The sequence below is a fragment of the Euprymna scolopes genome, chromosome 1 (genome assembly GCF_053919585.1).
Source record: "Euprymna scolopes isolate OS-2025 chromosome 1, ASM5391958v1, whole genome shotgun sequence".
Classification (NCBI taxonomy): domain Eukaryota; kingdom Metazoa; phylum Mollusca; class Cephalopoda; order Sepiida; family Sepiolidae; genus Euprymna; species Euprymna scolopes.
The window spans coordinates 100777309-100793411 of NC_136482.1; the positions used below are offsets into that span (position 1 = coordinate 100777309).

The following is a 16103-nucleotide window of genomic DNA, read 5'->3' on the forward strand; positions in this document are numbered from 1 at the left end:
CTACAGAAAAAAATTAACCAATTTGTCAAGTCAGAGACATTTCAAACTTGTTTATCCCAAGTTCATAAATAAATAAGGAAAAGAAAGGGATTCTACAAGAAGAAAATTAAATCTAAATACTGTACCTCCACGTCTGCAGAAATGGTAACGCTTGTATTTGTTTACCTACAACACATTATATTTGTCAATAAAAAGGATCTAAATTATTAATAGAAGGCAAAAAATTATATTTACATGGTTTGATAAAAAAAGCGGAAAAAACATTTTTCAAGTCACAATTGTTAGAATTCAAATTGTTATATATTGAATGTCAGATAGATTAGCTATTTTTTTTTTTATAATGGCTATTTTTGGTTTAGCTGTACTTTCCAAGGCAGAATGTACTTTCTGGCAGGATGAAAAAAATCAGATCATGATAAATGTGAGAATTGAAGAAAAGAAAAGACATCCAGATGGAGAATGCTGCCATCAGAAAAGAGAAAATGCTTAGACGAGTCCACAACAGGGAAACCAATTGGACACACAAAATGACATAGTCGTATAGAACAGAAAATAAGGGTCTATTGTTCTCTCTTGCCTTCTCACTGTATCTTCTGTATGTAAATTGTCAAGTAGCAACTGTCCTGCTGCAAATTGTCACAGAGTTTTATTTATTTAAAAATAGAGTTGAATTTCATTCAGCTAGAAAGAACTGACTTTTGATGAATTTGATTTCAGCATTTTCAACAGTTCAGCTCCAACCTGCTACCACTGGATGATCAAAACAACGGCCTTTACAAGCAAAAAATATTAATGTATGATGTCGTCAATCGATAAAGGCCACAAATCTAATATCCAATTTTTACTAATTATGATGCGATATAAAGAAATGTAGAATTTTGGTATATAATTTGAATTTTAAAGGCAAAAATGACAATAAATATAATCTCAGACAAAATAAAATAATGATTTATAATTCTAATACAATGTTTGTTGGAATGTTATATCAGACAATTTTTATATAAAGTCTGACAGTGGCTTTGTTGCTGTCATACTGATGTATTGTTCTGATCAGTCTCAGGAAGCTCATTCTCCCAAGCTTTACCTTCTGTCTAACAAGCAGTTAGTTTATAGCTAATCACCTGAAATGCTAGGGAATGCTGACAGGCCTGCTCAGTCAATTTTTGTAGGCCAGAGTGCACTGGCTTCTTAAAACCACACCTGACTTTGTGTCTAATGTCCTGGCAATGAGATAAATAATATGTCTGTTGGGACCAAATGTATTTTCAGCAATCCAACTAGATAAAATTCACCTATATTCATCATCAACTTCTCTGTGAGAGTTGTTAGAACCCTCTAAAAAATTCTTGTGAAATTTGCTAAAATTCTATTTGTTTGATAATATTATAGAAATGAATCTTGCAATAGTAATCCACTAACTTATTGTCGAAAAAAATTAATGTAACTTGGTGTGAACTACATTACTTCTTACCATAATGTGGATCTTGAATGGAAAACCTCCTGATTTTTAAAAGATATCACATGTATCCAGTGTATTTATAGGAGAGCTAATATATTGTTTTTTAAATAAAATAAATAACTTTTTCCTTTCAATTTATGCATTCTCACCCATTTTTAGTCATTACACAAAGTTTTAACTCAATAGTAAAAAATTTAGATAGCCCGAGACTCAATGAGTTAATGATCTTGAGGATTGATTCCATTCAAATTCCACTAAGATCCTTGTTGATTTTGGGTCATTCAACTTTCAAACACAGACCAAGCAATAATGTTGTACACCCCCTTGATCAAAATGAAATATATTTATTCAAGTAGCCTGAGTAATGTATTTTCAAAATATATATGGCTTTGTGGGTTTACATAAAAAAAAAAAAACATAGGAGTTTATGAACAACAAGCAGACAAGGACTATACCTTTATATTTAGAGATGTCTTACAAAAATTTTTTTGAAAAAGTGTTAACCGTGTGTGTTAAATGTGACAAAATAAGAAATTAAATGAGAACGACAAAGATATAAATTTAAATATAATCTTTACTTAACACACATGAAAACAAATAAAACATTTAATATAAACGAAAAACAAAAAAAAAATATACTTTTGCTTAAGCTGACAACATAGTTGGTGAACCTTGTGGCAAGGAAATGGATAAGGGTATTAGGAGGAAGAAGAGGAGGTCAGAGTATACTGAAAAGTAGTTTAATTACTTACATAAATAAATCTCCAAATTTTTAATTTATGGTATCTTTGGTGAAAGAGATATTTCAAAAGAAGTTACCTTTTTTATTAGGAGGTTTTAAAGAGGATTCTTTTGTTTTGATTTATAACCTTGGAATCACACCAGCGCTAAAGTTGAACTCACCATGTTGACAAACCAAAAACTGCTAAGTTAGCATGATTCTGAAACCCTCTCATTCTTTCTGAAAAGTTCTTTGACCTTCTGAATTTTCCTATATCTTTCCATTTCTTTTTCTGTTATTGACAGATAAAACCTCTATCTATATTTAGGGAAAATAAATTAAGCTCTAATAACACTTCCCCCTTCAGATAAAAGTTTTAATTTATAATGAATTGCTTTTAATCATTTATCAACAATATGGCATATGCAAATTAATTCACCACTAGCATATCATCTTTTGCAGAGGACTGAATGTATAATATTGTATAACTATTCATTTTTATTCCAAACAGGGAAAGTAATGGTCAGAATATATAAAAAAAATAATAAAATAAATGTTCAAATTAATTTACCAAACAATTTCTAGATAAAAATTACATCTATACAAATACAATTATAAATTTATTTCTGGTTTTACCATATTGAAAATACTGATCATGTTGTATTAGGTTTTATTTTTCAATTGCCGTTGAAAACAATTTTATTTTTTTATAGAAAAAAGATTTTTTAGTCATTTAGACATTTCTCTGTATTTTTTCCTGTAAAAATAATTACATGAATTTTTTTAACCTATTACCTGCCAGCATTCCATTAATGGGATGCTCAAAACTATCTACATTTTTACATCTAAAAGTTTCCATTAATTCGGCTACTAATGGATTAAAGAAATAAATATAAATTGCTTTGAATTTTTAATGAGCAAATCATTATTCTGGGACTAAGTTAATCTGAAAATATGTGTTTTGTTTGTTTGCCAAGTTCAAACAATACCTATATGTAACATAAAATGCAGTACCGTGTTAAGTCTGTTCCTTTTAATGGCTATTATGACTGAGGATGTTGAAAATAAATTAATCTATTTGCTTTATACTAGCAGTTCAGCCCAGCTTTGCTTGGACCTATGTACTGTTCATAACTTTATGTGCATATGTATATATATATATATATATATATATATTAAAAAGTTTGACTTATGTCCAGGTAACCTACATCTAAAATTTCAAGTATTTAGACAAAACTGACAGAGGAGTTTAATAGAGTCTACAAAGGTCAACTCTTTCAACTTTGACCTTTTAGCATGCAAATTTTTGCCCAAAAACTGATTAAAAAGCTTGCTGCATGTCTGAATACCCTTTATGTAAAATTTCAAATATGTAGACACAAAATTGGCTGAATAGTTTGCTAGAGACCATAAAGCTAAAATCTTTTGAACTTTGACCTCTTGGCAGCCAAATTTTCGCCCAAATACTGATTAAAAAGCTTGCCCTATGTCTGAATACACTTTATGTAAAATTTCAAATGTTTAAATCAAAAATTGGCAGAGTAATTTGGTAGAGACCGCAGAGGTCAAATTTTTTTCAACTTTGACCCCAATTTTGACACTTTAACATTTATTGTTTTGAGCTCAAATCAAATTAAAAAGTTTGATCCATGTTCAAATAACCTACATCTAAAATTTCAAGTGTTTAAACCCAAAATTAGCGGATGAGTTTGGTATAGTTTTCGAAGGTCAAATTGTTGAACTTTGACCAGTCGACAGCCAAATTTCTGGCAGAAAACTAATTAAAAAGATTTTGTTAAATCTCAATACACCTTATGTCAAATCTAGAATCTGTAGGCTGAAAATTGACAGAGTAGTTTGGTAGGAAAATGTACACACACAGACAATTTCACTTTTATAGATATAGAGATTTTGATAAATTATTTTTTTTTTTTGTAATTTAAGTAATTTTTTATTTATTCTTATTTTATTCAAAATCTTTAAAATTAATCTTTCAGTAAAATAAAAGATTTGAAATTTTAAAGCAATTCCACATACATTCAATTAAAAAAATAATTTATTTTACCTAATCTTTTAACCACATTCTTTTCTCAAAATAAAAAAAATATATATATATAAACTCGTTTTCAACACATCCATATTTTTTATGCTAAATTGTACAGAATTTAGTTTCATTTTTGTGCAAAAAACATAAAACATGATAATAATGTTTACTGAATGAATAAATTATTAATTTAAAGCCATATTTTTGTGTGGTATCAGTTTTTGTTAATCCAATTCTGATAGTGGTTACTATTTTGAAAACAAATACCAAATAGATAGATTTAAATTTTTCTAACCGACTTGTGAGTCTAATGTTTTTTCAGCTTATTCCCATTTCTGAAGTGAGGAAATAGAGTCAGCAATTTTTGTAGGAGTTAAAAGTCAAAGCAAGAGTTTATTTATTATTTCCTGAAGTTGTCTTTTTTTTTTTTTTTTAAGTCAACTCTAATCAGAAGTTTCATTTTTCCAGCAGATTATTTCTGGTATCACAAAATAAAACAATCAATGACTGAATATATATAAACAACAAAAGAATAATTTTCAGAAATCTTCTAAGTTGATTAATTTGAAAAATTATTAGTTAAAAATCATTTTTTAAGATTACTATTCTTTACTCTTTCAAATCTTTAACGATTTCAAGCATATTTTGACCTTGTTTTTTTTTTGTATTACAGTTCATCTATTTCAAATTATTTGATTAAAATTAAACCTTTTCTGTGCTATTTAATGCTGAAACAATGTAGTATTTCTGCTGTGCTTCAAATAATAATCACACACTAAAATATAAGAATATAATGGTACATCTTTATAGTCCATGTTAGTGAAGAAGTGTGGGTCAGTGAGGAAGGAAAACACATACAGGAATTTAACAGGTGGTTTTTCTTGGACCCAAATCACCAACCAACTGCTGATATCTATTTTGGGTTGTTATTATATAATAATTTATGATCCCTCTTCTCCCTGTAAATGTAACCACATCACCAAAATGTTTTATTTGGTGACATGGGAGTTTACTTCTGTCACTAATTTTTGTCAGATGGCTCCAATCAACAATTATTTCATTTTGAACAACCCACCATATTTGTTTTCCTCAAGTCAGATGGCTCAACTTCAACCAAAGATTATTTTATTTTTGATAATCAATCATATTGTTTTCTTCTGACCAGGTGTGTGTTCATGTCACGTACACACTTTGTCAAATGACCCTTTCTGTACACCCGGCATGGATATTTAGCAACAATACCTATTGTTGAATACAAATTCTTGGTGCTGAATTAGAATTATACTTAATTGAAAAAAAAAAAAAAAAATACAGAAAAATCTTTCTCATGTATGTACTTGTCATGTAACAAAGATGTCATTTTTCCAAAACTTACGTAAACTGATTAAATAGGTTTTTAATTAAAAAAATAAAATATTACAATTTTTAGCCATTAATAATTTTTGGCAGCCATAGCATAGTCCATAAATCTCGGTTGTCAAATTGAGTTGTCCACCCTTGAACTTTTTTTCTTTTAAGAACATGGTGATTGACAGTTGTATGGTGTCGCTGGTCATAAAATTTGATTTTCTTAGTTAAAAAAAACAAAAACAAACAACAACAAAAAAAAACAAAAACAAATCTAAGGTAATGGCTGAACCCTTAAAGGAAGATCTCCAGTCTAGTAGAATGCGGCTATAAATGGATGGTAACATTGAATGCTGCCAAGACTAAGCTTGTTCCCTTTAACAATTACAAGAAACCTTCTCAATCATTAATTACCATGACTAATAATAGACTGCCTAAAAGCTCATTGTTCAAACTCCTCAGCTTAACATCCACAGGCAACGTGAATTGGAACAAATACATTGAAGACATTGTCAGGATTGCTGCAAAGAAGGTGGGTTCTCTCTACCGTGTTAGAAAGTTGCTCACACCTGAGACTATCCTATATCTCTAAAGGTCACCATTCACGCATGCATGGAGTATTGCTACCACATCGGGGCTAGTGTATCTGCCACTAATCTCTCGCTCTTGGACAAGTTTTAAAAAAAAAAAAAAAAAAAAGAAAAAAAATTTAAAACCTAATGTCCTGTATTATCAACCAAATTCTAACCTTTTTTCCATTGCCAAAATGTTGTGGCCCTGTGCTTGTTTTACAAGTATTTTAATGGAACGAGCTCCGATGAACTCAAGGCACTTGTACCCTCTCAACATAAACACCCTGACTAACTTGACAAGCTGCAAAATCCTATCCCTACACTGTAGAGATCCCTAGATGTCGGAAAGCCTTCTACTCTAAAAGTTTCTTCCCCTGAACTGCTACACTTTGAAATTCTCTCCTGGGTCCCTGCTTCTCTGACATTTTCAATTGAAGTGTGAACAGACATCTTGTTAGGAGATTCCCTACATAGTATCCCATAGATTTGGTCCCAAATAGTAGCTTCTTATATCCAAGTGGCATCATGCCTTATTTAGGGTGAAAAAAAAAAAAAATACTTGATCAATTTACTTAATTTTTGGAATATGACACCTGTGTTCCATGACTGGTATGTACATCATAAAGATTTGTTGGTATTTTCTGTATTATTTTTAAAGTCAAATTCTAAATAAGAACTAAGTTATTTTTACTCATATCTAAGGGTGAGTGTCATGGATTCATACCTTTTTAACAGTTTTTTGAACGTAAATGACTACAATAGATTTGATGAGATTTGACTTGGCATAACTAATTCCATAGGCAGAAAGGATATCCATTAGGCCACATTCTCGCCCAGCCAATTCTAACTCAATTGTTGGTTCTTACCTTTTCAAATATTTTCTCCAAGGCAGCATTATAGGCTTGAAGTTTTTTCTCTTTTTCTTTCCTCTTAACTTCAGCTTGCTCAGCTGTTGTTCGAACTTTCACGCGGCCATGCTATTAAAGACAAAGAGAATTGGAGGATTATTTTTTCTTAAAGAAAGAAGAATGCAATAGAGCAGATAATTTTATTCATTAATTTGTGAAAATATTAAAAACAAGGTTACATATAAAATATCACAGTCTCTCCTTAATAAATTTATCTTAAAAAGTACTTGTTTTGACATTCATCCTAGAGCAGTTAGACTGGCTCCATCCAGAGAATTTACTGTGTCCTGAACGAATGCTGATCAGGTATTATAGTCTGTCACAGTAGCAAAGATGAGTGTTAATCAACCATGGTTCCAGTGGTGAACACAATAAAGGCAATGGTCCAGGATCAGTTGATATCCTATTTTATCATGCTGAGTTAGGTTTTCAGCTGGTCTTTGCATTGTTTTTTCCAACCCTGAAAAAAGGCTGGTTCAAAGGCCATGAGACTACTTTCCTACAGAATACAATATAGTCATCTTCAAGTCCAATGTCAATACTTATTGAATAGTCCTCTTAGGTAATCAAATGTTGTTCATTCCATCCATCATTTTCAATCCTCTCATAGTATTGTTTATAATCCAACTGATAATCTCATCAACTATTATCCTTGAGTAGATTTTGGCCTTGAGACACACTAGTATTAAAAAACAATGAAAGAAAAAAAATACATACAAATATTTACTATGTTCAGTTTAATATAGGGTGATTATGGCATATCAATCGTTTTGAGTTATTTTAATTAGCATTACAAGTTGATTTTTTTCTTTTTCGATAATTGTTATTTTATCAACTTGCATGAAAAGAGCTATGTAAAAGATTCTTAAAACCGTTTGAATTATACAAATACCATCAATAGTTCAAAAGTTATGAGAATTCTAAGTGTCAAAATTTAGGCTTTTCCGTGGATATTTTGGGCTAAATTAATAACTAATAATTACGGACCTCAACATTTCAAGAAATTAAGTAATTACGCCACTATTTATTTATCTTTCAAGCTATTCTCATGAAACTTGGTAGTCTTATGTAAAGTTGTGTGCTCTTTTTGATTATGCAATCAAATCTGATGTTCCTCTTTACCATAAGCCATGAATTATAAATTCAGATGTACAAATTTCAATTTTTAAACTGGGCACGGTATCATACAGTGGGTGTCTATTTATGAACAAAACTAAGTATTATAGTGGTATTTAAATATAGCTTTATTGAGAATAGGCATTTTCCTGCCTCCTCACCAAAGGAAAATTTAATCTTGGGTGTAGCTATTGAATGCCTAAAGAGCATTCATAGCCGGTATTTACTACTCCCCTCAAAGAAAAAAAAAATTGAGTAGATATGAATTAACCTCAGAAATAAACCAAAGAAAATTTTTCATATAGATTTTGGATTTCTGTAAAAGATGGAAATTCCCATAGTTGATCAGAACTTGTGCATTTTGGGACCAGTCCAATTTTCAATTTTGTAAATCCTCTCTATCTGGCCCAAAATATACCCCTATTTTCTGAGATGCAACCATAAATCGTACTCTACATGAATCCTCAATGTAACTTTCACAGTACCAGGATACCAGGAATCCTGATAAGCAACAACTATATATTCACCAGTTGATGGTAATTTTTGTCATTTCTATTCTATTGTTTTACTGAAAATTCAATTATGTAAACAAAGAAAGAAAACGGTAATTTTTTACCTTGTTTCCATCTTAACATTGAAAATGATTACTTCTTTAGATTTTAGGGTATGCTGCAAACGAATATCGCATTTAAATTTTCTGCAAATAAGTAATTTTCTGGATATTAAGCAATGTCATTTCTTATATTATCGTTGAGTGCCATCTTGGTATGCGCAAACGCAATCCCGAGAAACTATGCACAAACGTGCATACCAAAATATACCCCTGTTTTCTGAGATGCAACCATAAATCATACTCGAATCCTCAATGTAACTTTCACAGTACCAGAAATCCTGATAAGCAACAACTAGTTGATGATAATTTTGGTCATTTCTTTCTGTTGTTTTACTGAAAATTCAATTATGTAAACAAAGAAATAAAATGGTAATTTACCTTGTTTCCACCTAAACATTTAAAATGATTACTTCTATAGGTTTTAGGATATGCTGAAAACGAATATGTTAAGGTGGAAACAAGGTAAAAATTTACAAACGCCTAATTATTATTATTATTCTTATTATTTAGATATTCTCAGTTAAAAAAGAAACTGGTTTGTTTTACAGATTGAAAAAATGGTCTTGACAATGAGTTAAGAATAAATTCAAGTTTCACGATATCTTTTTTATTTAATTGTTTGGTGAAAGTACAGAATAGTTAACAAAAAACACCCTTCCTTCTCCATGTTAAGGTTTCTAAATAATAACATTATTTCAACATGGTAGCATAAGTGCATAAATACTTTTTATTTGTTATATATTTGTTTCGTTTTTTTGACCACTAAAAACACAATTCTACCTTAAGTACAAGTAAAAAGTTAAACGCATGTACTTAGTACATTTTGTTGTTTTTTAACGCTTTTAGTGCATGTGTACTAAAAGCGTTAAAAACAACAAAATAGTATTGTTTGGAAATCAAATTTGAAAAACTTGAAAATAATTTTTTTAAATTGACAAACTCAGAATAAAAATGACTAGTCTAGTAAGACAGTTTTCTATTGTTAAGAGAATACTTTAGTAAGCTCAGCGCACGATGCACTTAGCGACCGTTTTTCTGTAAGCGGATTTGATTTCTATAAAAGATAACATTTTAAAGAAAATTCTGCGTAATTAATAATTATCAAATATTTACATATCATACATGAAAATAATTCTGAAACTATTATCTTTATGAAAATGGATGATATATGCCAATTTATCTTATCAATTTTGAAATATTCTTTGTCAACTTTGCTTGGTCATAACTTTGCTTCCTGTGGTTGTACAAATGAAAATCAAACACTAGTAGAGATGGACTTCTATGTTTATATAGCCTGTAAAATTTCAGCCATATCCAATCAAATTTAACCCCACACATAACATATAAAATGTAAACATTGAAAAAAACTGTTTCCCATTTTGTTGTCATCATTTTTTACTGCTTTTTTCATTTTTAACTTGGAGCATAAAAATATTGAACGCATAAAAGAGAAATTAATTAACATCATTGGAATGCTTATTTTATTCTCTTTCTATCAATATAATTCTTTTAAAAATTGACCAACAAATAAAAAAGATATGATTTGTTGAAGCACATTAGGTATGTAATATTGCTGATGTCCACGAAAATACAGCATACGCTTGTAATGCTATTTTAATACTGCCACAAAATACAGGAAGTGGAAAGTATTCCTTCACCATTTTTAGTTGTTAAATTTTACATTGTTGTTTGTTTTTGCTTAAAAATCACTGATTATTTTGCATTTTATTTTAGTGTGTGTGGGAATAATTGATTATCTATCCCACTCCCTCACAAAAAAAAAAAAAAAAAAAAAAACCATGAAAAAATCGTCAGTGTTTTCAAACATAAAACGATTAACAAGAAAAATTAAAAATATAACAATAATTTCGAATTTTCAAGTTTGTGGGAGGAGCATGGAGTTGTTTGTATAATCAGTATAAAAAGAAAATGAAGAAAACTTTGTAGTTCTTTAGCATCAGAGAGGAAAACACGTGTTAGATGATTTTACACCATAATGCTAGAGTTTGTTGCAGAAGTCAAACAGATCATCAATAGCGATCCTAGTAAGTTGATGTGTGCCATTATGAAGGGGTCTGGTGGTACATGAGGACTGTTCTGTCTAGTGTAGAACAAATTCCTTAGCATTTATATCTCCTTGCAGACCCCTTTTTACATAGGGGTTTCTTCCAGTTTTAATATAAGCAGAGGTTTTCTGGTGCTTGTCCCTACTCTATTTTACGGCTCTATGGCATAATTTTCTATCCCTTTAAAATTTTAACATCTTTTGGGAATCACTAATAAAAATTAATACATTTCTTCTCTCCTAGGATGGAATTAAATAATGCTGTATTATTTTTTTAGTATTATTTCTTTTATCTACACAGACTTTGTTTACTTTTTTGCCTCATGTATAAAACCTTCATCTTGTAGCTTGGCTGTTACTCAGAATAATTTCTAATTTTTTCCTTTTTAGGAGTATCTTTTTTTATTCTCAAATACTTTCTATTCTGGAAGTTGATTAAAAAATTCTCTTTATGGTCTTATCTTACTAAAGTTCACGTCTTTGCGCTGTCTTCATTTTGTATTTATGTATTTCTAAAGCAATGTTTTTGTTGATTTTTTTTATTCCTTTTCAGTTTGTTTTATCTCTGCTGATGCTCAATAAAGGTGTATGTAAAATATACAATCTTGATTGTTGATACGAGTTTATGCCAACTGTCCGAGGATTGTGTGTCTTCTGTAAAATGCATGCATCCTGGAGACAGTATATTGGTTATACTTAAAAAAATATCAAGATCCTTGAAAAGATAGGAAACGATGTCATAGAGCTGTGAGAAAGGAAAAATATATATCAATGTTTGGTGCATTTTAGGTTAAGAAGCTGGTGTTTCCGAACACCTGATCTAGTAGCACTAATTTAGATATTTAAAGTTTCTTTTAAAAATATCAGCATTCACAAAACTTGTTTGAACCCCAAACCACATGTTTTTGAAAGAAACATAAAACTGCATACCTTTGCTATAAGGTTATTTAAAACAATTTTAAAAAATTTTTCATTTAAAAAAACCAAAACACACTTTGAATTTGTTTATTTTGTTCTCTTTGTGATCTCTAGAAAGATTCATAGGATTAATTATGAAAATTTAGTGGATTTTACTTAATCATTCTGATAAAATTTTAGATAGAGAGAAAGAGACACTGACTATTTTCAGTTATGACAAACAGAAATGGAAAGTAAGGAATCAGTCCAGAGAATTGACGAATTATCTCCCAGTTAGTCTCAAAAATAGCTTACGATTTGAGTGCTTCTACAGAATTTGAATCAAACTGATTTTTCGTCAAACTTAACCTAAACAAATAGTTTAGTTCAAATTCTGTAAAAGTACCAGGATTTGAAAGCAACCATTAAGTATTATTAAGCAAGTATTATTTTTGGAGAAAGTTTTTTCAACTTTAGTTTTTTGGAGGGACTAAAAAATGGTGGCACTTATGTAGAATACGAACCGTGCTAAAACATTATTTAGAAGATCATTCGGTAATGTCGCTAAATAGGGTTTTCGAGTGATATGAGAAAAATAAGGCATTCAAAATGTTGCTTATCTTAAACATTATTACATGAGAAGTCATTTTGAGTAAAAATCTAATTTACCCATATAAACAAGAGAAATGCATGATTGAAATATGTGAACATTTTAATCGTGTAAGAATCCAGATGGATGCCATCAACAATTTTGTAAGCATGCATGCGATCAAAAACCAAAATTGAGTGAAACAGAACAAAATGCAAGGAAAAAAAATAAAAAAGAAACATAAATAATTTAAACAACTTTTAAACAATTTTTTTATTTTAGATTATTTTTTTTTATAATTTAGAATGACAAATGATTTAAACAACATTTTTTTCGAAACGAACCGAGGCAAAGCTGACTAGTCAGAACATAACAATTTAAACTTTTAAACAATTTTTATTTTAAATTACTTTTTTTTATATATAATTTAGAATGACGAGTAATTTAATCAAATTTTAAAACCTTTAACTTTGTCATTCTAAATTATATATATATCTATATATATATACAAAAAAAATTAATTTAAAATAAAAGTTGTTTAAATGATTTGTCATGTTTTTTTTTCTTGCATTTTGTTTCGTTTCACTCGATCTTAGTTTTTGATCGCAAGGTCAAGGTTGCTTCATGCTTACGAAATTGTTGATGGCATCCATCTTGATTCTTACATGATTAAAATGTTTACATATTTTAATTGTGCCTTTCTCTAGTTTATATGGGTAAAATAAGTTAAATTTTTACACGAAATGACTGCTCATGTAATAATGTTTAAGATAGGAAATATTTTGAATGCCTTACTTTTCTCATATCACCGCAACCCTATTTAGCAACATTACCGCCCATTCTTAACATGGGAGGGGGGGGGAGAAGGAGTTTAGTAACTATTCTGTACTTTCACTTTACTAGGTACGTGCAAAATGAATGCCGATGCTCAAAATGTATAAACATTTTGACCCCTCCCTTTACTTAAAAAAAAAATCACCAAAAATCAGGAAATAAACCAATTTTAATGAAATTTTCAGTATTTATCAAATAATGATGACGAAATATAATGAATACATTATTTTTACTTAAATCTTAGTAGAAATTATTATTTTGTTTAAACAAAAATACCTATACTAAAGTTATGGTTTTCAGTAGAAAAAAAAATGCACAAATTTATTTTTGCTTTTTTTTTTTTTATGAAAATAAAGCATCGTAAATTGTAAAATTTTTTTTTAACAAATTTCATTTTTACAGGAACATTACAAAAAAGACCCTAAAGTCTGTATTAATGAATTCAGTATAACTTTGAGAAAAATTAATTTCTTGAACTATCTATATTATCATTGAATTAAACATTGTTTATTTAATATTTTCACACAAAAAAGTTATAATTGCAAAACATATTTCTACCTTTTTCTTTTTTTAATTACCGATTTTGCATGATTTTTATATGTACGATTCTAATATTTTCATTGCTTGCATGAATGTGAAACTTTCAAACATAAATTTTATATAATCTTGAAAAATAATTTTTTTAAATTTAAAAGCAGGAACATAGAAAAAGAATGAAATTAAAAAATGGTAAAAATTATACAAACGTTCATGAGAGGATATCATTATCTGGAAGACAAAAAAAAAAAAGAAAAGAAAAACAGTACCCCCTACCTCCCTTTAACTACTTCGTGTCATTTTCAGACAACCTTTCAACTGTCTAAAGATGCTAGGCTTCCGTATAATCCACGTGACGAGGACTTTGTTTTCTTTTGGTTGAACAAAGCGAGAATCTCTCGCTTTTGGGGGCTAATTAAGTTATTTTTTGTACAAAGTGTTTTTTTTTTTTTTAAATTTAATTCAATATCTTAGGATTTTACTAATTATCTTTGAAATAAACCCAGAAAACTAATATTTATCTTTCAAAGGATTTTTACAATTAATTTAACTTCAATATTTAGCTGAATTAGCTCGCCGAGAAAACATTTTTCATTTTTTTTTTTTCCACGTGTACAAATATTTTTTCCTTTTGGAAATTAAATTTAGTCTTTAATCTTTCAAATACAATCAAAAAGTAGTTGGAAACCTACAAAATAATTATGATAAATCGGCTTTCAAAACTAGGTCCCCCTATCTTTATTCCAACATTTTTGCCTGTACTTGCACTTTACAATTTAATGAACAAAAGATACCTTAAAAATTGAATTTAATTTGAAAATAAATCACATAAAATAAAAAGTATAGTCCGTATACGTGCGTACCAAAATTTTAAAACCTTAACCATTCATACATTTAGTGTCGTCTGCCATTTTCTCGCGACTATCAAATTGTAAACTTCTTCGGCTATTTCTGGGGCTAACTCAAGATTCTCTGTCAATAATCGGGACTCACTCCATAAATACTAAAAATCTTCTAGGTGGTAATCATTAATTACATGTAGTGAGACAATCAAATTGTTCTTCTGAGAGAAGAAATTAATTAGTTTTCGTTCGAATGAAAGAGTTACCACCCTTGATCTTCGAATATTTTCTTCGTCATTCGAGTTATGCATGTTAAAAATGCAATACAAGAGAATCCACTTTACTGCGACTTAAAAAGCAAACCTAGGTTGGGTCAATAAATAAAAAGGTTTCACGCATTTATATACAAGGTTTCGCAGTCTTTATAAAACAGGTGATTAACTGATCTACGCACATTAAAAATATTTTTTTCTTTTGCAAATATGTTGGCGTAGTAAATTTTTACACATTTTTAAATATAGCTTACAGACCATACGTAATACGATGTGAAATAAATAAATTTTTGAAAACTACTTACGACGTGAAATAAAACAAGTTACTCTAGGATTTTATTTATTTTTGCGTAAATGCTTTCATTTTCACCCTGCCCCTCCCCAAGAAAATACACACCGAAAAAGTGAAGTCTATCAATATATAAAGATTCTAAAGTTCGAAAAGGCGCACCCTAAAAAGGCATGAGGTTACATCAACCAAAACGTTGTGAATAAAAAAAAAAAAAAAATCAATACATCTTTAATAATAATATAAGCTTTCGATAGTCCCATCTTTAAAATAGCGAACTATATTGAGTGGTATCTTTTTCTAATATGAAAGAAACGAACGGATATGCTATTAAAAATAAATTATACTTTAATTAAATATATATTACGTATGTTGGAATACGCAACTGATGTATATTAAACATTTAATTAACAAGAAAAAGATAAGTTATATTGGTTGTTTCACGGAATGAAAGAGGGGAGTGAGACTTACCATTTCGGGTATTTCTTTGGTACTAAAAAACCAAGCTTGATCGCTGGGTGAATCCTTTTTTGTTCACCTTCCACATAAGAGCTCCTGCGTTATTTTTATTTTGTTTTGTCAAAACACTCATGGAAGATCGTCAACCAGAATCCCTCGAAGAATTACTAAACAAACATCGAAAAGAGAAGAAAGAGCTTCAAGGTTTCGTTGAAATGTTCTATTTTCATTATTTCTAAATTACTTATAATCGTCCGCCGTATCATGATTTCGATTTAGTTTAAAGATATTCAAGTAGAAAACAATTTTTCGCACTCCCATCGCACGTGTTGCACTGTTAAATTAATTTGAATGATTTTCAAACCGGTGTTTATAATTTACTGCACATCGGTAGGTCTATAGAGGTTTAACCCTACGTCAATTAATTAGAGTGAAATGTTTTTCATCATTTCTCTCAACCCCTTTAAAATAAATTAGTTTTTATTCAAACGGGTTAATGATAATATCGCCATCCTATACAGAATACAATAAAAAAAAAT

The 16103-nt window shown here is 29.4% G+C and overlaps 2 protein-coding genes across 4 annotated transcripts in view; one reads left to right on the plus strand and one right to left on the minus strand.

The window, feature by feature from the left end:
• The window catches only part of LOC145260241 (geranylgeranyl transferase type-2 subunit alpha-like), a 54343-nt gene extending 38627 nt beyond the window's left edge, over window positions 1–15716 (minus strand). For 2 of the 3 annotated variants that reach the window (XM_080118138.1, XM_080118082.1), the window contains exons 1-2: window positions 15577–15716; window positions 7010–7120 (exon numbers count right to left, since the gene is read on the minus strand). In XM_080118138.1, the coding sequence (XP_079974264.1) occupies window positions 7010–7038 (29 nt within the window). In that variant the 5' untranslated portion in view covers window positions 7039–7120; window positions 15577–15716. Of the gene's footprint in view, window positions 1–7009; window positions 7121–14565; window positions 14586–15576 lie in introns of those variants that run through there. The other variant, XM_080118226.1, reaches the window with a different exon arrangement.
• Window positions 15637–16103, plus strand: part of LOC145260370 (deubiquitinase OTUD6B-like) — a 43066-nt gene continuing 42599 nt past the window's right edge. Inside the window, exon 1 of the mRNA XM_080118354.1 lies at window positions 15637–15768. Coding sequence (XP_079974480.1) covers window positions 15696–15768 — 73 coding nt within the window. The 5' untranslated portion in view covers window positions 15637–15695. The remainder of the gene's footprint in view (window positions 15769–16103) is intronic.